This window comes from Convolutriloba macropyga, chromosome 4 (genome assembly GCF_964194025.1).
Source record: "Convolutriloba macropyga chromosome 4, txConMacr16.3, whole genome shotgun sequence".
Lineage (NCBI taxonomy): Eukaryota > Metazoa > Xenacoelomorpha > Acoela > Convolutidae > Convolutriloba > Convolutriloba macropyga.
The window spans coordinates 79722111-79748234 of NC_134471.1; the positions used below are offsets into that span (position 1 = coordinate 79722111).

At 35.9% G+C, this 26124-nt stretch overlaps 1 protein-coding gene across 1 annotated transcript in view; it reads right to left on the reverse strand.

Moving 5' to 3' along the window:
• Positions 1-26124, reverse strand: part of LOC142337921 (uncharacterized) — an 85452-nt gene that overhangs the window by 20620 nt on the left and 38708 nt on the right. The window contains exons 6-9 of the mRNA XM_075387561.1: positions 24136-24417; positions 18727-19031; positions 18289-18546; positions 13938-14162 (exon numbers count right to left, since the gene is read on the reverse strand). Of these exons, the coding sequence (XP_075243676.1) occupies positions 13938-14162; positions 18289-18546; positions 18727-19031; positions 24136-24417 (1070 nt within the window). The remainder of the gene's footprint in view (positions 1-13937; positions 14163-18288; positions 18547-18726; positions 19032-24135; positions 24418-26124) is intronic.

Below are 26124 nucleotides of genomic sequence, written 5' to 3' on the forward strand. Positions count from 1 at the left end.
CAGGTCATGGCCGAGGATGCAGAGACATCTATCAAAAAAGTTGTGGACTTCGGAAAGATGATTGGAGCCAGTATTGGTGAACGAGATATCTCAATCGCCCATCGACTGCCCAGCAGGCGAGGAGACAGACCAATTATTCCGAGAGTTTCAAGAAGGACCAAGAATGAAAAAGAAGAAAAATCTCATGGAGATTGAAATTTTGAAGAACATCAGAGTTTTCGACGCAACCCCGTTCGAAGTTCTTAAGTCTGTTGAAAAGTGACTTTCGGATTGAATCTGCATTGACTAGAGAAGGCAATATATTTTATAAGTGGAAGAACAATGTGGCGATTCAATCGGTGCGTGGGTTGTTCGAAGGAAGCATGGTTTTGGGCTACAGTCCGGAAGATGGGGAGAGCTGTTTCCTACAACCACAATAATAGCAAGTAGCTCGTGCACCTTTAAATAAGTTTCATTTTCCTAGTAGCATTAACTTTCCAAATTCAAATGTCAGATGTCTGCGTAAACATTTAGAGGAACTGGAAGTTCTAGTAGGCAGTCTCGAGTCACTACCTTCGGTTTTATGTTTAACGGAAACTTGGTTAAATGATGATGATAGTGCGTCGTTTAGAATGTCGGGTTTCCGCTCCGTTGTATCTAAAACGCGGAGCTCTAGAGGAGGAGGTGTGATGTTTCAGTGTAGGGAAAATTGTCGACATGTTGGAAGGCGATATAAGCGAAAGTTTATTAGTTAAATTGGAAACTCATGGAAATGTCTTTGTGGTGTTAATAGTACACAACCCCACTAGAAATAACAAAATTCAATTCGTGGTTAATTTGGATAAATTTTTATGGATTATTCGACCAAAAATCACCTAGTGATAGTTTGTGGAGACATGAACATTGACATTTTTAAAAGCAACAATCTTACGGAAAGATACATGGATGTCGTGAATTCAAATGGATTTGAACTAGGTAATTCTGATGCAACGCATTTTTCAAATGAAATGAATCATTGCTGGACCATTATCTGGTTAAATGCGACTTTCATCATAGCTGCCAAACTTTTTCAAGTCAATGTTTTTCTGATCACTACCCAATTGTTCTCACCGTGCACGTTGAGTCTGACAGGTCTCATGATTTAAACGGTTCACTAGAGATACAGCGTTTCTCCGAGACGAGTTGCAAGTACTAAGTTTTGCTGCTGATTTGGAAATAAAATTAGATAAACTAGAATTTGACAATGAAGTGAACAGCATGTTCGATGAGTTTCAAAATTCGTTCCGTGAAGTGTTAACTCAATACGCACCACTGATACCTCATTAGACAGGTGGAAACAAATTGCAAAATCCTCCATGGTTATCAAATCAAATAATTATTTTGTTAGCTAAGCGCAATCAAGCTCACAAAACCTGGAAAGTGGCAAAAACGCGAAAAACAGATTAAATTAGCTAAGAAAAGTTTCTATTTTAAAAAGTTCGAAAGATGTATTGGTGACTCGAGACAGATATTTAAACTTTTAAATGAGCTGAAAGGCAAGGGAAGGACTAAGGAACCAGCTGGAACGGTTAAGGTAGACGAAGTCGAAAGATCTGATCCGCACGTTGTGGCGGATGCAATTAATGAGTTCTTCGCCACAATCGGTGAAAAGACTCAAGCAAAACTCCCGAAACCCTCTCATTTACCACAATTCATTTGACCGCTGTGTGTGGTTCTATCCCGCAAATGAACTCGAAGTTCTCCAGGCTATTGATTCAATGAAAAGCAAGTGTTCCTGTGGTCTTGATGAAGTCAGCAGCCAAGTGATTCAGGCATGCGGAAGTGCGATAGTGCCTAAATTAACAGAAGTGATAAATGCATCGATTCTAAATGGAATTTTTCTGATGCTTTATCAAAATCAAAAGTAATTCCTCTTTTCAAATCTGGCGATAGGTCTGATTGCTCGAACTACCGTCCAATATCGTTGCTCATCATATGGAGTAAAGTCTTCGAAAATATTATTCACAAAAGGGTTTACAGTTATTTGGAAGATTCTGGCTTTATACACATCAACCAATTCGGTTTTCGGAAGAAGCATAATACCATTGTTGCTATTGCTTCTTTTGACGAAAAAATCAGGTTTGCAATTATAGAAAAGTCTTTTCATTTTTCTTTGATCTTCAAAAGGCATTCAATACCATCGATCATAAAATTCTGTAGAGTAAGTTTGCTAAATACGGTTTAGGGGGTATCTGTTTGAAATGGAAGACAAGCTATCTGTCGCACATAAAACAGTGTGTCAAATTAAATGGGGTCCATTCAGAATGGTTTCTTGTGGTGTACCTCACGGTTCAATTCTTGGGCCTCTTCTATTTCTCATTTACATCAACGATTTAGCCCAATGTTGTTAAGCCAGTGAGGTATTCCTTTTCGCTTATGACAAAAATATAAGTGGGGTGGCCTGGGATTTACCTTCCCTCGAAAGTAATCTAAAGAGCGCAAGCGAATCGCTAGTAAACAACAAACTAACACTTAATGACAAGAAAACGGTCTTTGTAAATTTTACTAGAACTTCCAGTTCCACTAAAGTGCTCAAACTGGGTGCTTTAAATCTTTACACTTCTTCTACTGCTAATCATTTAGGTGTGTTTTTGGATAAAAGGTTAAGGTTTATGGATCATATTGTTACGGTACGTAAAAAGTTACGAGTACAATGTGGAATAAGTAAGTTGAGACATTTTGTTCCTAGGAAACTTTTGCTCCGGTATCATCAGACAATCATTAAGCCAGTAATTCAATATGGATTGTTAATCTACGGCTCTACATCAATAAGTTTTTTGAGACCTATTCTGATTTTGCAGAAGAAAATTATTCGGCTGATTTACTTCATGAAAAAAAGAAGAAAGTGTCCAACAGCTGGAATCAAATGGTATTCTTAGTGTATGAGCTTTATGCTTATGAGCTGCTTAAGTTTGAGCTAGAATCAACCTCCGGGTTGCACTCTGAAGATTATTTGAATAATCTTTATCAGTTTAGGTCTAGAACACGTACAACAAGAAATACAGACAAGTGTCTACTAATTATCCCATCAAAAAACTCTTTATTGCAAGTACAATGTGGAATAAATAAGTTGAGACATTTTGTTCCTAGGAAACTTTTGCTCCGGCATCATCAGACAATCATTAAGCAGTAATTCAATATGGATTGGGAATCTACGGCTCTACATTAATAAGTTTTTTGAGACCTATTCTGATTTTGCAGAAAATTATTCGGCTGATTTACTTCATGAAAAAATGAAGAAAGTGTCCAACAGCTGGAATCAAATGGTATTCTTAGTGTATGAGCTTTATGCTTATGAGCTGCTTAAGTTTGAGCTAGAATCAACCTCCGGGTTGCACTCTGAAGATTATTTGAATAATCTTTATCAGTTTAGGTCTAGAACACGTACAACAAGAAATACAGACAAGTGTCTACTAATTATCCCATCAAAAAACTCTTTATTGCAAGTACAATGTGGAATAAATAAGTTGAGACATTTTGTTCCTAGGAAACTTTTGCTCCGGCATCATCAGACAACCATTAAGCAGTAATTCAATGTGGATTGTTAATCTACGGCTCTACATCAATAAGTTTTTTGAGACCTATTCTGATTTTGCAGAAAATTATTTGGCTGATTTACTTCATGAAAAAATGAAGAAAGTGTCCAACAGCTGGAACCAAATGGTATTCTTAGTGTATGAGCTTTATGCTTATGAGCTGCTTAAGTTTGAGCTAAGATCAACCTCCGGGTTGCACTCTGAAGATTATTTGAATAATCTTTATCAGTTTAGTTCTAGAACACGTACAACAAGAGATACAGACAAGTGTCTACTAATTATCCCATCAAAAAACTCTTTATTGCAAAGACAGTCTCTTTCGTATAGAGGTGCCAAAGTTCAATTTATTAGTTGATAATGAGATTATTAGTCAACAAATAGTTTTAAATTATCAAAACTTCCAAAGTTTTGCCCATATATTACGGGACAACTATATATCAGGAAATAGGGAACTTTTTAATAGTAAAAAAAACATAACTCAACAAAAAAAGTGTCGCGGCACTAGCTTTGCTAGTGCCGAGGGTTCATTTCTGAGGTCAGAAGGCCAAAATTATGAATGGAAAGGTGTATTTTCGGACTTGCAAATTTTGAAAAATGGTAACTAGTAGTTTTTTTACTAGTGAAAAATAGTTTTGTGTAAGTTTGCATCAAAGCGGCAGCCTTTGTCTTCTTATGGATCCAACTGTTGGTAGCTTTACATGTTGTTACTTTCTCTATTTTCCAAAATATGATCCCATTCAATAAAAATATTCGCTAAATGTCTGTGTTCTTAGATGTTGTTCTACTTGCGAAGTACCTATTTTTGTTACTTGATGTATCCAGGGGCAGAATCTAGTGAGCATCAATGCTCCATTATCTGTCCTCTCTCTGTGTTCTGGCTGAAATATGTAGCACTGTAAATACATGAATCGAGAGAAATTAATTCTTCTAAGTTTTTTGAGCACACAACATCACATTGATCGACGAATTGCCCGCCACTGACAATATGATTTTCAGAAAATTATTTTTCAATATACTGTCAAACCAAACTCTAGCAGCAAAAACAAAAAATCAAAATTGGAAGCGTTCTGGAACTTGAACAATCATCTTTTCCTCTTAACCACTATTCTATATCTTAACAATAAGAAACTGGCTCGCTTCAGAAACGCCGTCATTTCGGGTTTTGAAGCCTAAATAAACTTTTATGGGAGCAAAGACAACCGACAGGGGAGGATTTCACATCAGCGACCACCCGAATGGTACTCTGACACCTTAATCATTCAGCCACTATCGCCTCATTACTAGAAACGGACCTAAAATTTGAATGACAGCAATTCAGATCACGCAAAATTCTAGTCAAGCGTTAAAAATTGACTATAGAGCCATAGAATGTTCTGGAACAAAACCGCAAAAACGGTCAGAGCACAAAAAATTGACACAAAAACGCACACAGGTTTACAATAATTGCTTCAAATTTCGCTCGAAGACACTCAAACACAAAATAGAAAAAGCGGCAAAGATAAAGCAAAGAAAAAGTATTTTGGCGTGATGAAAACAAAAAAGGAGTGCAATAATTGCCGGCCGATTTACTTTAAAATACGAGATGTTGGTGACTTCGATATAGTTACCTTGAGAAAAATTGAAATAGTTGAAATGGGTCAAATTCCAAATGCTGACCCCATTTCATTAAGGTTTATAGTAATTACTAAACTAAGTTCTCACTCTCAAAAAATGGCCCGGCATCAAATAAACTATGAAAGCACGATGTTTTACTACTGTAAAACTGTCCAGAAATTGAAGAATGCACTATGCGCTTAAATCTATCAAAATTCAGCTAAAAATTTTTGTACGTTTACACAAATTGATCTTCGTATTAATATGTTGAGTAATAAGAAATCTTAATCTGAAACAGTTCCCTGAGCAAGGTGAGAAATGATATGTAAGCAATGCCCCACATGATTGGTAGAAAGCCCCAATTGAAGGTCAATTGTGGCATCACGGCCTGGGAGAAACTCTGCGTTGTCAGCAAAATCAACTCGCATTTTGTCAGCTTTCGCATTTCCTTTCGAATTTCATCAGGCGGCGATCGTTTTGTTGCTGGTTGAATCTTCGGTGTATAATCATTTTGGTCAAAATCAGGTGCTGGTTCTGGTATATTGTTTTGTGACACTGCAGTTTGTTGCGGTGCTTCGTTTACAGCGTGAACTGGCGTCATTTAAGTAAAGCCAATTTTTGCGAAGTATGATCACAAACTTGTAAATAAAATTATTAATATCAAGTTTTAGAACTCAAAAACATCAGCTAAACAAAACTAAATTTACAATGGTTAAAAGTAACTCCCCTTTCCTGTTTATAGAAATGTCATTCAAAATCTCAAAAATTCTCCGCAAAGATTTAAACTCTTGTAGATAGTAGTGAAAATTCTTAAACCTCCTATCAAAAACTCTTACCAAGTAATTAGTAAACTTTCTATTTTGCTTGCACTACAAGTACTATGAGTACTCTCATTCACAAAACATTCCGAAAGGTATAAACCACACAAAATGAGCGAGTGGACGAAAAAATATATAAAAAAGAAAAATTGGGTCAAAATTTTTTTGTAATTTTTCCCAGTTTGTAATTTTTCCCAAAAATTTTTGTAATTTATAATTCCAGCACTGCATTTAACACAGATGGCTATCACCGATAAGAAAAAAACTATATTAACCTATTAAATTGATAGTATCAATTCATTCTTGATTCCAATTTCCTTATAGGTGTTACTGCGGACGGTTAATTTTTGAGGAAATTTTAAAGAACCGACAAAGAGAACGGGGGTGATTACATCGACAACAGTATCATGACTTAAACCATATTATAATAAAGTGCTCAACGTTCTTTTTCATAAAAATAAAAACACAAAATTTTGAAGACTTGAAAGGTTATATGCTTTTCGGAAATAAATCTGCACGGGAAATAAACACCGATACTAACACTGAATTCCGGTTGTGATAATTTCATATCAAGAACCACGGGCCATTAAGGCATGGCCATGGGACGCGATGGATGCGCTAAATGCTCAGCTCTTTAAAAGTCTAGTGGGAGTTTATTTCCGTGGGCGTAATTTTCCTTGGGGGGTTTCTTACCTAAATTTAGATTAGGGAACCCGAACCCGCCCGTATATGATATCTCAAAAAGCGTGAAACCATTGCTATCGTAGTGTTGGGGGTAAGCAAAAATCACATTGCTTTTGTTCATTAGATTGTAACATTTGTTTTTCAAACATTCGGCCATTATCAATCTATTTAAATAAGATATCAAGAGACCACATATATGAGTTTCAAAAGTTCTCTTACTAACTATCTCATACTTTAACTCTCACTTTCATATTAAGACGTCCTCCTGAGCCATGTTCAATCGACAGCTTCGAAATTTTGCCGCCAGCTCAAACCTCATTCTTTATTATTTTAAAACTGTACTCGAAAATCTGCTCTTCGAACATTCGGCTACTTTCAATCTGTGTTAGTTATAAGATATCAACATGGACCACACCTGGCTTCCAAGTTCCTCTTAGTATTTTATTCTTGAGCTCTCAATTTCTTTTTAAGTTCACCATATGAGTCTTCTTTGATCGCCAGACATTGTGCCGACACTAAAACTTCATTCTGGGCCACTTGAAAAAAACTCCCATGATCTTCGGCAACTTCTAGCACTGAACTAACAAAAAAGACCATCTTTTACCTGAGTTAAAATCAGTATCCAAAATTTATTTTTTGGCATTCCACCAGGTTATTTAGGCTATGAAACTTTGAGAGAGACTGAGCGATAAAACTTCTCGTCGAGATCACAAATACCAAAAAAAACAATTGTAATTTCTGATCAATGCTGAAAACCTGATGCACATTGACTTGAAAGCCATGCCCTTATCGGTTTATCTCAACTATTCTTATTTCCTTTTGATAAAACTGCACTCACTATATTCCGTTACTTTGTTGAACAAACTCTAACCCACTCTAAACTCAATTTAGTTGAACTATTGACGGACACATTTGAAAAAAAAAGGGAAATGCTTGACATGGGCAATATCTCATAGCGAGATAAAGTCATAGCAGACATAATTGGAAAAAGTTCTGAAAGGTCACGATGAGACAATTTTGACAAAAAAATTAATGATTAACCTGACTTTTACCAACCTGGGAAATCCAACACACAGAATTTCAAAAATAAACCCACCAACGTAGGAAAAATTGCTCTCAAATGACAGGCGCCGCAATTTAATTCAGGGACTGTAGCCTAGATAAAACTTTCTTTATAGTTGCAAAAACATCAAACGAAGGTAGGATTAATCGCCAACCTCCAGAGTCTGCTTCCGTCACCTCGACGGAGGTATTAAAAACTCGGCTATCAGGTCCTTGTAAACTACTCTCTAAAAATCGGTTCTGTTTGAATAAAAGACTTTATTTGAAGTGAGGGCAATTGAAACCGCAGCAGTTGGAGCAAATGGAGTGAGAGCAAATATGTGAAAAAGTCACTTGAGAAGTCAAAGGTTATTCTAAAAGCGCAAAACTGTCAAGCAAAAAATCACAAAAAGACACGTTTACAATAATTTTCTTTTCATTCGAAGGCAATTAATAAAATACAATTACTAATGGCTGAAGAACTTGAAGAACCGTACGAGATATTGCTCTCAAACACCGTAGCCTTGTGACCACATTCTCACTACTTAAAGAGCTGGTAAAAAATTTATTTGCCGGGGAAAAACCTCCAATAATTTGTGCCTCGAAGCTGGCAAAACAATAGGAATTAAAAAAGTGTACTTCGCGAAGTAGTTTCTGACCATCCAAGTGCTTTTCAACTAAAATCCAATTGCTTTGCAATTAAAATCAACTTGCCTGAATAATGTAGGCAAATTGCTCTAAAACGACTCGAGCGATTGACATCTTCAGTAGCTAGCTTGGGGTTAGGGAGGCGTAATTGAGGGGGTGGTGTGGAGCGCACGGTGGTAGGAGGAGCCGTCAGTGGGGCTGCGGTGGGGTCAAACGCTACAGAACCGCACCCGCACTTCATGAGTTTATATCTGCTCAACAGTTTCCATCAATCGCATAATCAGCGACTAGTAAGGCGTAAGACTTAAGAACCAAAAAACACCCAGAGTCGTTACCTGTTTGCCCCGCTCTTGAAGACCAAAATTCAAATAGTTAGACAAAAAAACACGATTTAACGAAATATTGGTTACACGATAAATAGCATTCAAGAAGACCGGCATGAATAATAAAATAGTTACAAAATCGGTTTGAGAGCCATTAACAAATCCATAGCTGGAAGACTGCCGGAAAATATCCACAAAAGCTTTGTAGATCTGCAGTTTCAAAAAAATAGGAAAAGAAACAGCTCAAAAATAGCCAGCAGATTGCCGCAAAAGCTGTGAACGAATGAAATTGCGTTACGAAAGAGATAGAAACAGATACAGATATACGTTGAGAAAGTTACTGACGCCGCTTAAAAAGCTACGTAAAAAACGTTCAGCAATGAACTGATAAAGCTGATTATAGGTAACTGCGCAAAATTCTTTTCAATTGGAGCCTTTATTACACATATGAGTTCCTTCTATCTTAAACTTAATCAAATTAAACTAATTTTATCAAGTTAAGTAAGTCACTTATGATCAAAATCAAATCACGCAAATGATCTGAACACTTTTACTAGAGACAGACACACACACACACACACACACACACACACACACACACACACACACACACACAGAGAGAGAGAGAGAGAGATGACGTCACGCACGCAAATGGCCGTTAGTGAGAGCAAGAAATCATTCAGAAAAGTTAACTTTCAGATTTGCGAGTGAACAAATGTAAAACAAAAAAGAGCGTGCAACGACGAAACAAGAAAACCAAGATCACCACAATATAGCTCGGCTCAGCACAGCAGCTCAGCTAAAAAAGAAACTTCTTTTCTTAAAATGCTGAGATGTTTTATTTTCATTAAGAATCTGTTTAACTTATTGCTGTTTTTATTAGCGGCTCTTAAAAAACCTTCGATTGAAGTGACCCACACCAATTTGACCTTATCTCTTTCAATTAAATTTAAAAAAGTCTATTTCAAAGAGGGGAACTCATTTTTGAGAGTGAGGTGAGTCAAGTGTAACCAAAAATTTAATCACACGAATAAAAAACTCGCTCAACTAAGAGCAAAAAATGACATCAGACGCAGTCTAGTTGAAATTGGATGAACGAATGAATTTGAAGTGGTTGTGAAGTCATATGGTCGCAACAAAAATTGCGACGAAATAAAAAAAATAGCAGGACAAATCCTGAAATACAATCCAAAGAATTGAACTGAAAAATAGAGAGGAACGATCCCAGCCAAAAAGACAAAATAGTAATTGAGAAATTAAAATTATCAAACAATAAAAAATAAATATTGCTAAAACTCTTGAAGCTTTCACGCAGAAGAAAAAATATGATAATTGAATATATTCATTTGCTCACGCACAAGCCTTGAAAGCGATCTGTTTGCCACAAAAGGTAGATAAATTCGAGAAAAATGGCAAACGCTTCTAAGAAGCTGAAAAGTGTAAAATTTAAAGTTTCTAAATTTTGCTGAAATTGCTCAAAACCATTTCTTTTCTGGAGTTCTGTCTAGTAACTAATCTACAAAACTTGCCAGCAACGATCCTTAAAACTCACAAAAAAACAAAAGCTTCAAAAAAATTGATAAACAATTCCAATTTTTAACAACATCTTGTTATATCAATATCTACAGAACCATTTGTTTGTCACCAGAGACTATCCAGTATCCCTATTGCAAGCCATAAATAGTTTCAATGGCTCATAAGGATCGATAAATATTCAATATGACAGTAAATTTCAAACTTTAAAAAGAATCAATTTTTATCAAAAAAAAGTGCAAAAATTCATGATACCGAAAAGTTGAAGACCATTCCATTACCCCCAGCAAACATGCAATAACATACTATCAGAACCATAAGGAAGTTGCCTGGTCGCTTAGGCCAAAGCAAAACAACAGAAGACAAACATTTTAGAAAAACTTGAAAATTGCAAATTTTATCATAAAATTGCCATAATTTATGATGCTAAATTGTTGAAAACCATTTCATGGCCAATAAAAATTAAAAAATAACCTATAATCAAGCCCTACAGGAGGTTTCATGGCTCCTGGTGCTCAAAAAACCTAAATAATAATAATAAATGGTTAAAAAAATGACAAAATGTAAGTTTTATAAAGAAAAATTTGAAATTCGTGTTGTTGAAAATCATTCCATTACCACTAGAAACTATGCAGTAGCCTATTGTCAAACAATAGAGGAGGTTCCTTGACCCCTTTGTCTGAAAAAACTCAAAATAAAAAAATTGTCAAAAAAACCAAAAAAAACCCAGAGTCGTTACCTGTTTGCCCCGCTCTTGAAGACCAAAATTCAAATAGTTGGACAAAAAAAACACGATTTAACGAAATATTGGTTACACGATAAATAGCATTCAAGAAGACCGGCATGAATAATAAAATAGTTACAAGCTCGGTTTGAGAGCAATTAACAAATCCATAGCTGGAAGATTGCCGGAAAATATCCACAAAAGCTTTGTAGATCTGCAGTTTTAAAAAGATATGAAAAGAAACAGCTCAAAAATAGCCAGCAGATTGCCGCAAAAGCTGTGAACGAATAAAATTGCGATCCGAAAGAGATAGAAACAGATACAGATATATGTTGAGAAAATTATCAAACAATAAAAAATAAACATTGCTAAAACTCTTGAAGCTTTCACGCAGAAGAAAAAATATGATAATAGTTTATATTCATTTGCTCACGCACAAGACTTGAAAGCGATCTGTTTGCCACAAAAGGTGGATCAATTCAAGAAAAATGGCAAACGCTTCTAAGAAGCTGAAAGTGTAAAATTTAAAATTTGTAAATTTTGCTGAAATTGCTCAAAACCATTTCTTTTCTGGAGTTCTGTCTAGTAACTAATCTACAAAACTTGCCAGCAACGATCCTTAAAACTCACAAAAAAACAAAAGCTTCAAAAAAATTGATAAACAATTCCAATTTTTAACAACATCTTGTTATATCAATATCTACAGAACCATTTGTTTCTCTCCAGAGACTATCCAGTATCCCTATTGCAAGCCATAAATAGTTTCAATGGCTCATAAGGATCGATAAAAATCAATATGACAATAAATTTCAAACTTTAAAAAGAATCAATTTTTATCAAAAAAGTGCAAAGATTCATGATACTGAAAAGTTGAAGACCATTCCATTACCCCCCAGCAACCATGCAGTAACATACTATTAGAACCATAAGGAAGTTGCCTGGTCGCTTAGGCCAAAGCAAAACCACAGAAGACAAACATTTTCAAAAAACTTGAAAATTGCAAATTTTATCAAAAAATTGCCATAATTTATGATGCTAAATTGTTGAAAACCATTTCATGGCCAATAAAATATCTACAATAACCTATAATCAAACCCTAGAGGAGGTTTCATGGCTCCTGGTGTTCAAAAAAACTAAATAATAAAAATAAATGGTTAAAAAAATGACAAAATGTAAGTTTTATAAAGAAAAATTTTGGAAGTCGTGTTGTTGAAAATCATTCCATTACCACTAGAAACTATGCAGTAGCCTATTGTCAAACAATAGAGGAGGTTCCTTGACCCCTTTGTCTGGAAAAACTCAAAATATAAAAACTGTCAAAAAAAATTGAAATATAAAAATTAGAATAAAATTGAGTGTTTATGTTTGGAGTACCAAAGCAAATAGCTCTTACAAATGCAATAAAATGTAATTATGTCTCGTAAAAACCTTTATAAATTTTTACAAGCCTCAATTCTATACTCGTCTAACAAAAAATTTGAAAAATACAAAAACAAAACTGCAACATTTAGGGCTGAAAAACTCCTAAAAACGACCTTTTAATTTTGAATTACGGCCTTCCCAGTAGTTTCGCCACTTTGAGCACTTGAAGGACAACTAAACGCGAAACGCGGCTGAGGGTTTCTAATGAAACTTGATGCCCGCTGAGCTTCACCGGTTTATCCCGTTTTGAAAGCTGAAAGTCATAAAAAAACGGAGTGAAAACATCTTACAAAAATTAAAAAAACAGCAATACCAGTCCTGACGCACAACTCAAAGAATTTTCATTGACTAAACAAAAACTAGACTTAAAACGGACTATGAGTGAATTGGGAAAACCATTTCAAAAAAAGGAGACAAAAAAAACAATAAAAAACAGAAAATTAATGTCAGAATGCCGATAGCGAAAACAAAAAACCACGGGCGAGAAATGTCAATCTGATTCTTAGAAAAAAAACTAGGCCTAGAATGAACTATGAATGGATTGGGAAAACCATTTAGAAATAATCTGATCAAAAAATCGAAAAAACAGTAAAAATCAGAGTGAAATTGCCGCATGTGAACAAAAAACCACTAGCAAAAAAGCGAATTTCTGGTTCAAACACCGTTTTCTCACTCTACTTTAAGACTAGAGCAAAAAATGTCACGCCGCAAAACCACTCGCTTTTTCGCTCCATTTCCTTTTTCGGCAAGACCAAAATCACAACTCCAATTTGACTTCAAAAATCATGAAAATGTGTGAACAGATCTTAAAGACAGCGCCCCAATACAATTCAAATTCTTTGAATTGTAAAAAGACAAAGCGCCAATACAATCCAATTCTTGGATTGTAAAAAACCAAGAGAAGGCAAATATTAGCCCCAGCTATTGCTGTGCGGCTATTAAAAATAGCAAATAAACTTCTTAGTCGTGTTTTCAAGCCTAGCGACCCATATTTGCCTCCAGCCAAAAAATCTTTCCGTTGAGTTAACAAAACATAAACAATAATTCAAAAAGTAATTCAAAACAATAATTCAAATAATTCAGATAATATTCAAAGTAAAACTTTATGCTTCTTAATTATTTCAATTAACCTAATGTTTAGAAATGAACAATTAGACCACATTTGATCAATATGGGCAAAAAACAGTTAAGTAGGGCCGATCTATATTTGAATTGCAGTCGTTTCAATGCAGTTCAAGAAACTACATTTCCAGAGTTCTAAAAATCTGTTTCAACGGAGTAAATGGTGAAATATGCTTCGCGGAATTAATATCATACGAGAATTGTTATCATTGAAAGTCATATATGACTCTCAGTAATCAACCATTTGTTGCAATCTTACTAAGATCATAAATGGAATCTCAGTAATCATAAAAGGTAATGTACAAATTAGCGGCAACAAGAAAGTTGTCAACCAATGTTCACCACGAGTTGATAATTTTATATGTCAAATTTTATAGCAAGTAAATTTCTGCAGCAGTTATGTGTTAAACTCAGTTGCCATATAAATTAAAGTTTAAAATTCAAAAGGTGAACAGCAAGTAGTAAAAGCGCAAACCTGTCCACATCTCAGCCTCCGTTCCAGGAGGTCCACAGTAACACCAGTACTCAAGTGTGAGCTCAGACCCATTATGAGTTGTGGTCTCATTGGCCGACAAGAGGGGCCAAGCAGTGGGCAGACACCTCTCGCCAGTTACAGCACCAGAACCAGATGAAGATGATTTCCTCACGTGATTGGAGGATGACGATGGCCGACTGCAGTTCATAGCCAAATGCTTGTCATCTGCACAATCATAAATCACTATTTTAAAAAGTAAAAAAAAATCTCTGATTTTGGTGTTGTCCCCACCAAATATACTAATAATAAAGAATAGCCTTTTATAAAGAATAGCCAACTGAAGTGATGAAATCGAAACAATTGATTAAAAACAAGTCAGTTAAAAATCTTGTTGAAAATTTATGATACACTGGATATATAACTTCAGCAAAAACACCGATGAAAAGAAACAAAAATTAAACATAGATGGCAGATTGCCAGAAAATAGCCGCAATAGCTTCCTACATATGCAGTCTAAAAAACACTAAAAAGACAGAGCCAAAGAATTACTCTTCTCATTAAAGGATGATATGTTATTTTGATTAAGAATCTGTATAATTTATTGTAAGTTATCGTTTCCTCTACTAGCTAATCTCAAATAACCTTCATTTAGAGTGACACACATCCCCTTGACCTTATCTCTTTGAATTAAAGTAAACAAAAGTCAAATTCAAAGTGAGTGAGGAAATCATTTTTGGGAGTGAGGTAGGTCACGTGCGACCAAAAACTTATCACGCGAATGAACAACAAAACTCGCTCCACTAAGTGTAAGAAATGACTCCACGATGGCCGACTGCAGTTCATAGCCAAATGTTTGTCATCTGAACAATCATATAAATCATTTAAGTCATTTCGCTTCTTTGTATTGGAGAATTTATATGTTAACGAGTACGATGGCGAGATACATATAGAACAAATCTTGTAAAAAACATAGCTGGCAGATTGCCAGAAAATAGCCGCAATAGCTTCGTAGATCTGCAGTCTCAAAAAAACAGTAAAAAAGACAGACCAAAAAATTCGTCTTATTATTGAACGCTGATATTTTATATTTTGACTAAAAATCTGTATAAGTTTTTGCTGCCTCTATTAGCTGCTCTCAAATAAACTTCATTTAGAGTGACACACGCACACCCATTTGACCTTATCTCTTTGAATTAGAGTAAAGAAAAGTCAATTTTAAAGTGAGGAAGTCATTTTTGAGAGTGAGGTAAGTCAAATGTGACCAAAAATTAAATCACGCGAACGAACAAAATAACTCGCTCCACTAAGAGCGAAAAATTACGTCACGCACGCAATTCAGTTGAATTTGCATGAACGAATGAACAAAAAGCAGATTTGAAGTGGTTGTGACGTCATATGGTCGTAACAAAAATCGCGACGACGAAATAAAAAACATAGCAGGACAATTCAAAGATTTTTCATTGACTAAACAGAAAAACTGGACCTAGAATGCACTATGAGTGAATTCAGAAAACCATTTTTAAAAAAATCAGAACAAAAAAATAAGAAAAAACAGAAAATCAATATCAAATTGCCGCATGTGAACAAAAAACCATTAGCGAGAAATGAAAATTTAATTCAAACAAAAAAGTAGGCCCAGAATGAGCTGTGAATGGATTGAGAAAACCATTTAGAAAAAAATCCGATCCGAATAAAATTAAAAAAACAGTAAAAATCAAAGTCATTTTGCCGCATGTGAACGAAAAAACACTAGCAACAAAGCGAATATTCGTTCAAACTCCCGTTTTCTCACTCTACTTTAAAATTAGAGCGAAAAAAATGCACGTCGCAAAACCACTCGCTTTTTCGCTCCATTTCCTGTTTCGGCATGACCAAAACCACTACTCCAATTTGACTTCAAAAATCATGAAAACGTGTGAACAGATCTTAAAAAAAGACAGCCCCCCAATACAATTCAAATTCTTTGAATTGTAAAAAACCAAGAGAAGGCCAATAATAGCCCCAGCTATCGATTAATAACAATCTCACTTTTAAAAAATTGTTAACCGCTCTAAATAAGGGGATTGCAAGGATGTGACAAAGGGCTAACCAATGTTCGGGAAGATCCTCTGAAAAGATATTATTATTACCAAAAAACCATTAACACAGAAAAAAACGTATCACGCAAAATTGCGACTTCATTAATTTAAGTACACAACCTCCGAATTGACGAGCATAACCACCGACATTTTTATACAGGACTGATTGCTTTCAAAAAAGCAATCATACACACAATTAAGTTCATTTGCTAAAAATATAGATATAGAATGCAAATATAGAACGAACAGGCAAATTGACAATACCTTAAAACTTCCCAAAAAGACGAACTAGGACGACGCAAAAATCAATAACAGCAGTTACGCTAAGCTAAGATCATCGCAACCATTATCAAATATTTCTACTCGTTAACTGTCTTAGCTGAGCGTCAATATTAAACCAACAGAAAATTTAACTCCAACCAACAAATTACCCCAGACACTGAACACCGCTAAAAAGGTTCAAAAAAGCCGAAACAAAATAACAACTCAAGATTATATATAAAACTCTAAAATATGATTGCGATAGTCAAAATGCTCCCAAACAAACACTTACGTTTGAATGTGGCTTAGAACGACCACTTTACCCGAGAAATGTAAACAAAAAAAATTGCTTCGAAAAGCTGCAGGCGATCAAAATAATTCGCTCGCTTATCGATTTTTTTTCACACCTACTATTCTCGCTCTCTCAACAACGCGGCATGAACAGAACATAACCGACTTAACGTCGGAAGAATTGCTCTTGCACGACTAGTGGGAGCTCTAATCAATTGCAGCCTGCTGGGGGGAGGGAGGAGGTAGCGGGAGCCTAAATGGGACCAAAAAGTTCAATAGTGGGCTTCAAATAACCACATTAGAGGTTAACATACACCACTATTAAGATTTAAAGTAAATAATGACACAAGTTTCGGCGCACTTTTGATTTGACTTTTCGTATTAAATTGCCGCCAATTGAGTTCAGCTGCTTGAAATTGTGATTGAGAGAGAATTTTAGATCACGCGAAACGCAAAAAGTCAAAGGCGTAAAAGTCACTCGGAAAGTCAAAACCGTCAAGCGAAAACTTTGCATAAAAAAAGACACACACGTTTACTATAATTGCTATGAACTGCGTTCAAGAGCAATTAAAAATAACTCTTTTTCTCTCTGCTCTTCAATTCGTTCAGCACTTTGACCTAAACACTTAGGTTTCACGTGCGACATTGACTTTTACATCCTGTTTTTGAAATACACTCCAAAAAATTATCGATCAAAAAAGACGCTCCATAAATACTCCTCTTCGAGTCGTAAAAAATCGGATTGCAATAATAGCCAGCCGAGAAGATGAGGGCAGCTATTAATAACATAACCGAATGACGTCGGGTTGAGTCAAATAAGTTCAAAGCGAGCGGTTGGCTTCGTCAGTAGCTAGCGGCAGCTTCAGAAAGCTATCTTAAGACTAATTAAGGGGGATTAAGAGGGAGTGTGGAGCGTTGTTGGTGGTGGGGCGTTGGGGGGGGGGGGGCGGTGAGCTGGCGGGTAGAGCTGACTGGGGGAGGCAGATAGATGCGGAGTGGGGGTTTGGGGGTTCAAATTCTAAGAGGTCTCCAAAACGGCTTAGCGAACAAACTAAAAAATCTAAAACTATCAGACACAAGTCGGTAGTATGAAAAATCGCACTGTAAAAGACCAGGCGGGCTAATATAATTGGTGCAAAATTTGTTCACAGTAATTCAAAGTAGTTTGAGAGCAATTAAACATGATACGACAGGACGAATTGCTTTCGATGCTCGATGTTAGAGACAGTAGAAAATGAAATCACTTCATTGAACTTTCATTACGCGTTGAGTACCTAACTGCAAAATGCCGCAAATCAAGTTTGCTCTCACTTTCTGAATGAGAGTAATTTAGATTTGCCAAAATCAAGAATTCAAGCGTGAAAGTCACTCGAATAGTCGAAAGAAATACTCAAGAACAAAAATGACAAGCAAAAATATGCATAAGATTCGGATCTTTTCCACTGCCCCCCCCCGGCGCTTAGTGCGCTTATATCTTTGACGCCTCCCAGGCGCACGTGCCATTTTTTACATAGTAACGTGCTTTATAACAATATATAATTTGTTGGGCGGGGGGGGGCAAACAGAATAGTTCCAAAGACACATACAATAAATGGGTGAAGCTTAAAAATATCCGTTAATTACAATTAAGGTGCGTTCTTGTCATCCTGATTATGTGGATATGTGATGACTGGAAGGTATAAATTTAACCACCTTTTTAAATGGTGGCTTAAAAAACGAACCTGTTTTCTTAATCGTGACAGTAAAGAGGCTCTTGCGAAAGCACGTGTTAGTTTTGCCTGGTTCCTTCTCGTCATGGAAGGACACACACAGACTGTCAGGTCCACACTGTCCATTGTTGATGAGACATGATGCAGAGGGTACCCTGGTGAGATCTTGCAGTGTCTTGTGGATGATTGTGAGATGCAAAGATCCGTGGAACTGACCGGGAAACTTGTCTTTCTCCAAGTGGCAAGCTCGATTATTGCACTTGTGAATACCTAAACATGATGTTTGAAAAACACAATTCGAATGAAAAACACAATTCGAATCAATATCAATAACATCTTGTTAACAATCCTTGTTGATCGCGCAGTGCGTTCGATGCTCACTAAGCCGAGAGACCCCGAAAAAAAATGCCAAAACCTTTCTATAAAAATATTTTTGTTTCCGATGCTAACCCTTCGGAATCTGGCTGCGACCCCAGTCTGACCAAATGAGGGCACTCTCGAACATTGACAAAGAGAAGGGCCTTGCCAGGATTGTCCCTGAAGCCTTCAGCACATACTCCTCGTTCTTCCCATCCAGATCAGCGAATCGTATTTCATCGTGTCTCGCATCCAAAAAGTAGATGCGATCACTGAACTCGTCAGCTGCCACGCTGTTTATGAAGTCCAGTTTGTGGCTTATTATTATTCTGCGATCGGAGCCATCAAAGCGGCATCTTTCGATCACATCCTCGCCCCAGTCGACCCAGAACAGCAACCTGGAATTGAAAAGGAGCTAGATGTTTTCTTGGACCTTCAGATTGATGATCACACGAATGATCCAATTTTTTGAAGTCAAAAGTATAGTCCAGATCATATAACATAGTAACACATCATATATTCCTGCAAAAAAATCACTAGAGGCTAAAACATGGCTACTATAGCCACTATTCTAAACATGAAGTAAAAAGTGAAGATCAAAAGTTTCCTACAAGTTTGTGAAGCGGGAGCACAACAATAAACATTGGTAGCTAAGATAAGTTCTCTTTTAGCTTGATAAAATGTAACAAGAATTGTGAAAATTTTAAACATAACCGACTAACAACGGGCGAATTGCTCTCAAACGACCGGTTGGCTTCGTCAGTAGCTAGCCACGGTTTAGTGAGGCTGGCTTTGGCTTAATTGAAGGGGCGTGAGGATAGCGCAGCTGTGGGGGGGGGGGGGAGGGGGGTGGTGCAACGCAGCGGGTGGGCAACAGTGGGGGGGGGGGAGCAACGGTGGGAGGGAATGATGTGGGGGCGGGGGATCAATTTCTAAGAAAAATTTTTGCAACATTTTGGGCTCAAAAACTCCTAAAAATGACCGTTTAACCTTAAACCACGGCCTTCCCAGTAGCTTCACTACACTAAGCACTTGAAAGACTACTAAACGCGGTTAAGGGCCTCTAATGAAATTTCATGCCTGCTGGGCGCTACCTGTTTATTCCGTTTTTAAGGACGAAAAGTCAAATGGGTCAGACGAAAATTCTGCCACGCGAAAAATCGCATTAAAAAAACAACAGGACTAATAAAATTACTTCAAACATCGTTTCAGAGCAATTAAAGACTTTAATTTTTGCATGTTCACGTCAACAATCAAATACCATGAATGTTCAAAATTTTCCTATATTTTCACCTGGGAATCGGAGATAAAGAATTTTTGCGCTGTGGGCATGACAAATTGCACAGTTATGTAGATGGCATTAGAAAAAGTTTGTAGCGAGAAAACAAATGAGAATAATGGAAAACATAGCAAGCAGGTAGATTCCAGCAAATAGCCACCATCGAACCCAATTGAAACACAGAAAAATGAAGAAATGGTTTGAAGACACAATTTTTTTCAAATTGGTTTGCCAAGAAGTTCAAATTGGTTTGCTATCATTAGAATCGCAGAAGGTTGGCTATCATTAGAACAGAAGAAACTTAATATTAATAACAGTTAGAATCCAGGGTACGTTCATAACTTCATGCAACATTATGTTTTAGTCTCAGTTCTTTATTAGTTCATCTCCTTTCTTTTGATTTCGCTTCCTGGCCTTGAACGTCTCCGCGTATTATTTCTTAATGAATTCTGAATTGCAAACAGTAGAAATAATGAGCGAGGCTAGCCTAAACAAAATTTGAAGTGACCCATGAAAAACGTGACAAGGTAAAAAGGAATAAAAAAATAGCCGGACAAGTCCTGCAACAATTAAAATATTTGAATGAAAAGCTCAATACTGCTCGACCTGACCAGCAGACGGCTTGAAATTTAATGAATCAAAGACATATAGTTTCACAAATTGAGAAAACATCATTTGAATAGTAGATGCTTTTGGGATCAACGCGTTAAATACAAAAGTTTTCGATCAGAATTGTCAGAGACGGATAACAAAACTAGACATGTAAGAAAAGAATTGCTTGGCATAAACAGGAAAGCACAGACAGACAAAAGAACAAACATGAACAACTTTCCACGAGAAGCTAAATTCCTGAAGCAGCTAATTTCACGAGAAGAGAATGTGCTGCAAAAAAAGATCATGTACATAACCATGTACAAAAAAACATGACCGATTAAAGAGCGGAGATAGAGCGATTCACAGTTTTGGTGAATCGGATTCTTAGAAACTGGTCAGGCGCAAGGCTCTAAGAGAAATTCTTGTCATACGTTCGTTACCTGTTTATCCCGTCCGTTTTTGTGTCAGAATGGGCCAGACAAAAATTGGTCAAGCGAACAATCGCCTAAAAAAAGACCATAGGGCTAAAAACAGCAACAAAATTTGTTTTGGAGCAATTATTAATTTCCTAATTATAAAATGAAGATTCAAAACATCAGAAAGTAGCCGCAATAGCTTTGCAGATCTGTAGTCTCAAAAAAACAGTGAAGACAGACAAAAAACTTTTCATTAAAGGATGAGATGTTATATTTTGATTAAGTTAATGCTGCCTCTACTAGCTGCTCTCAAATAACCTTCAATTAGAGTGATACACATTCACTTGATCTTATCTATTTGAATTAAAGTAAAGAGAATAAATTTCAAAGCGAGGAAGTCATTTTTGAGAGAGTTAAGTCACGTCGGAACAAAAACGTATGACAAGAATGACAAAAAAACTGTCTCGACAAAGAGTGGAAAATAAAGTCACGCAGGCAATTGAGTTGAAATTGTATAAACAAAAAGAAGATTTGAAGTAACTGTGACGTCATAACAGAAATATTGACAACGAAGTAAAACTTAGAAGAATTCCGGAAGCGACTCGAATCGTCAAAAATTTACAGAGAAAACCGCTTTTCAAAATTTTACAAAGAAAGATAACAGAAAACGCTAAAAACTCACATGAGAAAGAGCCCATGCTAGCCGTCTTGAAAACATAGAACTCCGCAATCAACTATGCAAACCAGAAAACATTGCGAATGCATAAGGTCGATAGCAATCTTAGAAACTGAATATTTGTAAAGAATACCAAAATAAATACGACAAAAAAGATATACTTATCTCTTGTTGCAGATATCAGAGAAAGTTTGAGTTCAAAGGCAAAAATAGCCTCGTAGATCTGCAGTCTCAAAAAATTATTAAAAAAGACAGACAAAAAACACTATTAGCTGCTCTCAAATAACCTTCATTTAGAGTGACACACACTCGTTTGACCTTATCTCTTTGAAATAAAGTAAAGTCAATATGAAATGAGAAAGTCAATTTCGAGCGTGAGGTAAGTCACGTGTGAATAAAAACTTAATCAGGCGAGCGAACAAAACAATCGCTCCACTAAGAAATGAAGTCACGCACGCACTTCAGTTGAAATTGCATGCACGAAAGAACAAAAAGCATATTCAAAATGGTTGTAAATTCATATGGTCGCAAAAAATCGTGACGAAATGAAAAAAAACAAAGGCCAATGATAACCCCATCTTTTACTGTGCGGCTATAAACAAAGCGAAGTCAAAGACTCAGAACATGGAAGAAAAAGAATTTTCCCAGTAATTCAAACAAAAAAACAAATACCTAAGGAAAATTGGACAAAACTGCCAAAATCGGATTATCAGATGGCCGGAAGATAGCCGTTGACGCGCTAGACGCACATCGGTATTGAAACAGAAAAACAAAAAAATTGACAAGAAATTTTCCTAAGTTTCAGAAATTGTTCTAACTCAGTGTGCAGTTTCAGTTAGATTCTAAACCAATATCTAAACCTATACTTACTTCAGCTTCTAAACTGAAGGGTACTAAGCTCAATACGAATATAAGCTAGCAGTCGCTCTAATGAACTTTGATAACCTAATTCAAAAAGACCTAATGACCGGGCTTTATCCGTTTATCCCTATTTCACTGTATTCACTTAATTACGTAATTCAATGCTTGAAAGAATTTAAAATGCATTCAGTTGAAACAGTGAGTGAAGTCAAACGTGAAAATCGTGACTTACGTAAAAGGAAAAACGTGATCAAAAGGTAAAGCGAATTAAAAAAATACTAAAAAAAATTTTAAAAAATAGCAGGACAAGTCCTGACGAACAATTCAAAGAATTTTCCTTAACCAAACAAAAAAACGACCTAGAACGGACTACGAGTGAATTCAGAAAACTATATCTAAAAAATCAGATCAGAAAAAAAAACAGAAATCTATGTCACAATTGCCGCATGGGAACAAAAACCACTAGCGAGAAATGTTAATTAACTTCACTCTAACAAAAAAACTAGTCCTAGAATGAATTATGAATGGTTTGGGAAAACCATTTAAAACATCGGATCGAAAAAGTTGAAAAAAGAGTAAAAACTAAAGTGAAATTGCCGCATGTGAACAAAACCACTAGTGAGAAACCGAATTTTTGTTCAAACACCATTTTTCACTCTACTTTATTAGAGCGAAAAAATTTCATGTCGCAAAATCACTCGCTTTTTCGCTCCATTTCCTGTTTCGGCGTGACCAAAATAACTACTCCAATTTGACTTCAAACATGAAAATGTGTGAACAGATCTTAAAAAAAAACAGCGCCCCAATCCAATTCAAATTCTTTGAATTGTAAAAAGAAGGAGAGCGCCTAAATAATAGCCGTTTGAGAGGCTGACGGCGGCTAGTAAAAAACAAATACCTAAGAAAAATTGGACAAAAACTGCCAAAAAAACGGATTATCATGAGTAGGATTTCGTAAGACAAAAATACTTCAAGTTATAAAAAGCCATTCAATGCCTGAATAACCAGAAGGACGTTGACCAATGCACTGATAATTTAATTACAAAAGTCTTCTTAAGGGTCCAAAAACTAAGAAATTACTGAAAATAGCCAAAAAATGTTCGAATTATGTACCATTTTTCAACATGAGATGCATTAATAGGCTCTCAAAAACATTGATATCTATTTAAGAGGTATACACATTAATACACCATCGAACAAAAATGATTAACAAATTGCAAGCAAGAAAATTGGATGAAAAAACGCCTAAAAATGGTTATGTATATGCGCTATTCTGTCAAAAACACTTTCAGTCACTATTCAGTCAAAAAGTCGTTCACTGAACGCAGCGCATGATCGAAAAAATTTTCTCGCTCAAAAACAATTCGTTTACACGGCACTTTTAATTTCTGTTTTAGGTCAAAGCGCCGTCTGAACGATAAATACTTCCGGTATAAAATAACCCCGAGAAAACCAGTCGTAAAAAAGCAAGAGAAGGCCAATAATAACCTCAGCGATCGCTGTGCGGCTATTAGTAAACAAATCAACTGAATTATTCAAAGGCAGAGAATATAGTAAGCAGCTCAAACACTTCAATCAATTTTACCCAAACATGCTTCGGAGGCGTTGATTGCAAGTCAACTCGAATACAGTTTCAAATACCAGAAGAGCGTGATTCACAACCAATTTACCATTACCTCTTGGGCACATGAAGTGAGAGCTCCCGTGGCTGTTGCAACCTATCCCTGATCAAGGCGATATCGTGCTTGAAGTCTGCAGATGAAAGATGGATCTGTGTGACTGGATATCTCTCCACCCAGTAGATATTGCCTGAGGAGTAGTCTACTGTCATCCCCTCCGAGTAGAGGTCGGCTCCCAAATTTTGGGAAAATGTCGATCCATTAACCATCACTTGGGTGTTGGTGAGGTTGGCATTACGACTCAGTAGTGCGTTCCAGTTCCAATGTGGCAATGTAGTTCTGAAACAAGTCTACATTCTATCTCCGTATCTCCGATTAGTTAAATCTCAGGTAGGTAATTCCCCCAGTAAAAACCACGCGTGCTCACAGAACTCACACTATTTTCTTTAAACGTTTCAACAAACGATCAGTTCCCATGGTCTTGAAAAATCACATGTCTTACGTATAAAAAAAAGAACTTTGTTAATTTCCTCTGGTACACATAAGAGTAAAAAGCAAACGGTAAAAGAAGCAATGTAAAGTTAGGAATATAACATTATGTAAAATTATAAAATCATTAAATTACTTAACTAAAAATTTGACCTTACATTAGTAAAAAAAATGTCCTAAAATGCGAGCATGAAATGTTCTCACAATTTTATATGTACATCATGAAGATTAAAAAAAAATTAAAATCTAATGCTCTCAATGTCATCTTTTATATCAGCGCTTTTATTGTACAATTCATTGTGTCTCGGGAAATCCTCCAAATTACAGTTTCAAAAAAAAAGGGTGAAAACTTGAAAACATACCCGGCAGTAACTGATTCCCATAAACCCCTTTAAAGAAATAGTAGGTGAACAAACTCCTGTTTCTTAATGAGAGACTACAGGGAATGGTATCCATACCATTAAAACCCAAGACCTGGTAAAAAAGACTTATCAGACCAAAGTTCAAATACAGTGCATCTAAAACTGCACTTTATCCCGTTTCTATTTTTGATTTCGTTTCTCGTTCAAGAAAATGTAAATTTAAATTAGAAAGGAACAAACTGCAATAGCATATAGACAAAATGTATATGAAGTTTAATCAGAACAGTTACAGAAAGGTCAAGAACAGTATTTACAAAAATGGTGGCAAAAATTGTTTCTATCAGAACCAGTTAAGAAAAGAACGAATTTAAAAAGGAGATGAGAGAAGGTTGGATACAGCGAAGGGTTTGCTACAAACCAGCAATCAACTTAAATGAGATAAAAATTATCAGAACGTAAAACATCTGAACGAAAATCAAACTGCTATTAAAAACATTTGAGAAGAATGCGAGGTTGAAAGTCAAAAAGATACTAAGCGAAATATTAATAATAACCTGCAAAGCAGGCAAGAAGAACACAAAACATGCCACAATTTTTAACCAGCGCAAAATAAAAATTTAGAAGTCATCAAATAAATGATAGCAGTTCTAATGTCTGAAAAGGGAATAATAGAACTACAATTGGAGCTGAGATTTGCAAAGTTACTTTTCGGCATTTCACTAAGTCAAAACATAAGACAAAAATTAGAGCAAGTAAAGTGACCATATTACAGCGGACAATAAGTCCAATAACTGTTCTTTATTGAGAACCGCAATCAGATCACAAGAAAAGCAAAAAAAAATATGCCAGATATAAAAATCAAGTATTTTTTTAAACAGCCTTAAAATCATAACAATTGCTATGAACGGTTGCTGTAATATCAAGCAACCAATTAAATCAACTTGTGTCTCATTGACAAACCGATCAATCAAAAAAGACACTAGGCGATGAGGCAACAAAAAATAATAGCCAATACTAGCAAAAACACAAAAATTCGCTAATCTTTCTTGAAACGAATAGCGTGAAAGTCGCTGAAAATGTAGAAAATAATTAAAGAATTATTTCGATCAATTAAATCCTCATTAGCAACCGATGAGACCTGTCATCAACAAGATTATGTGACAAGACAACTATGGGCCTTTTTCCCATTCTGGCC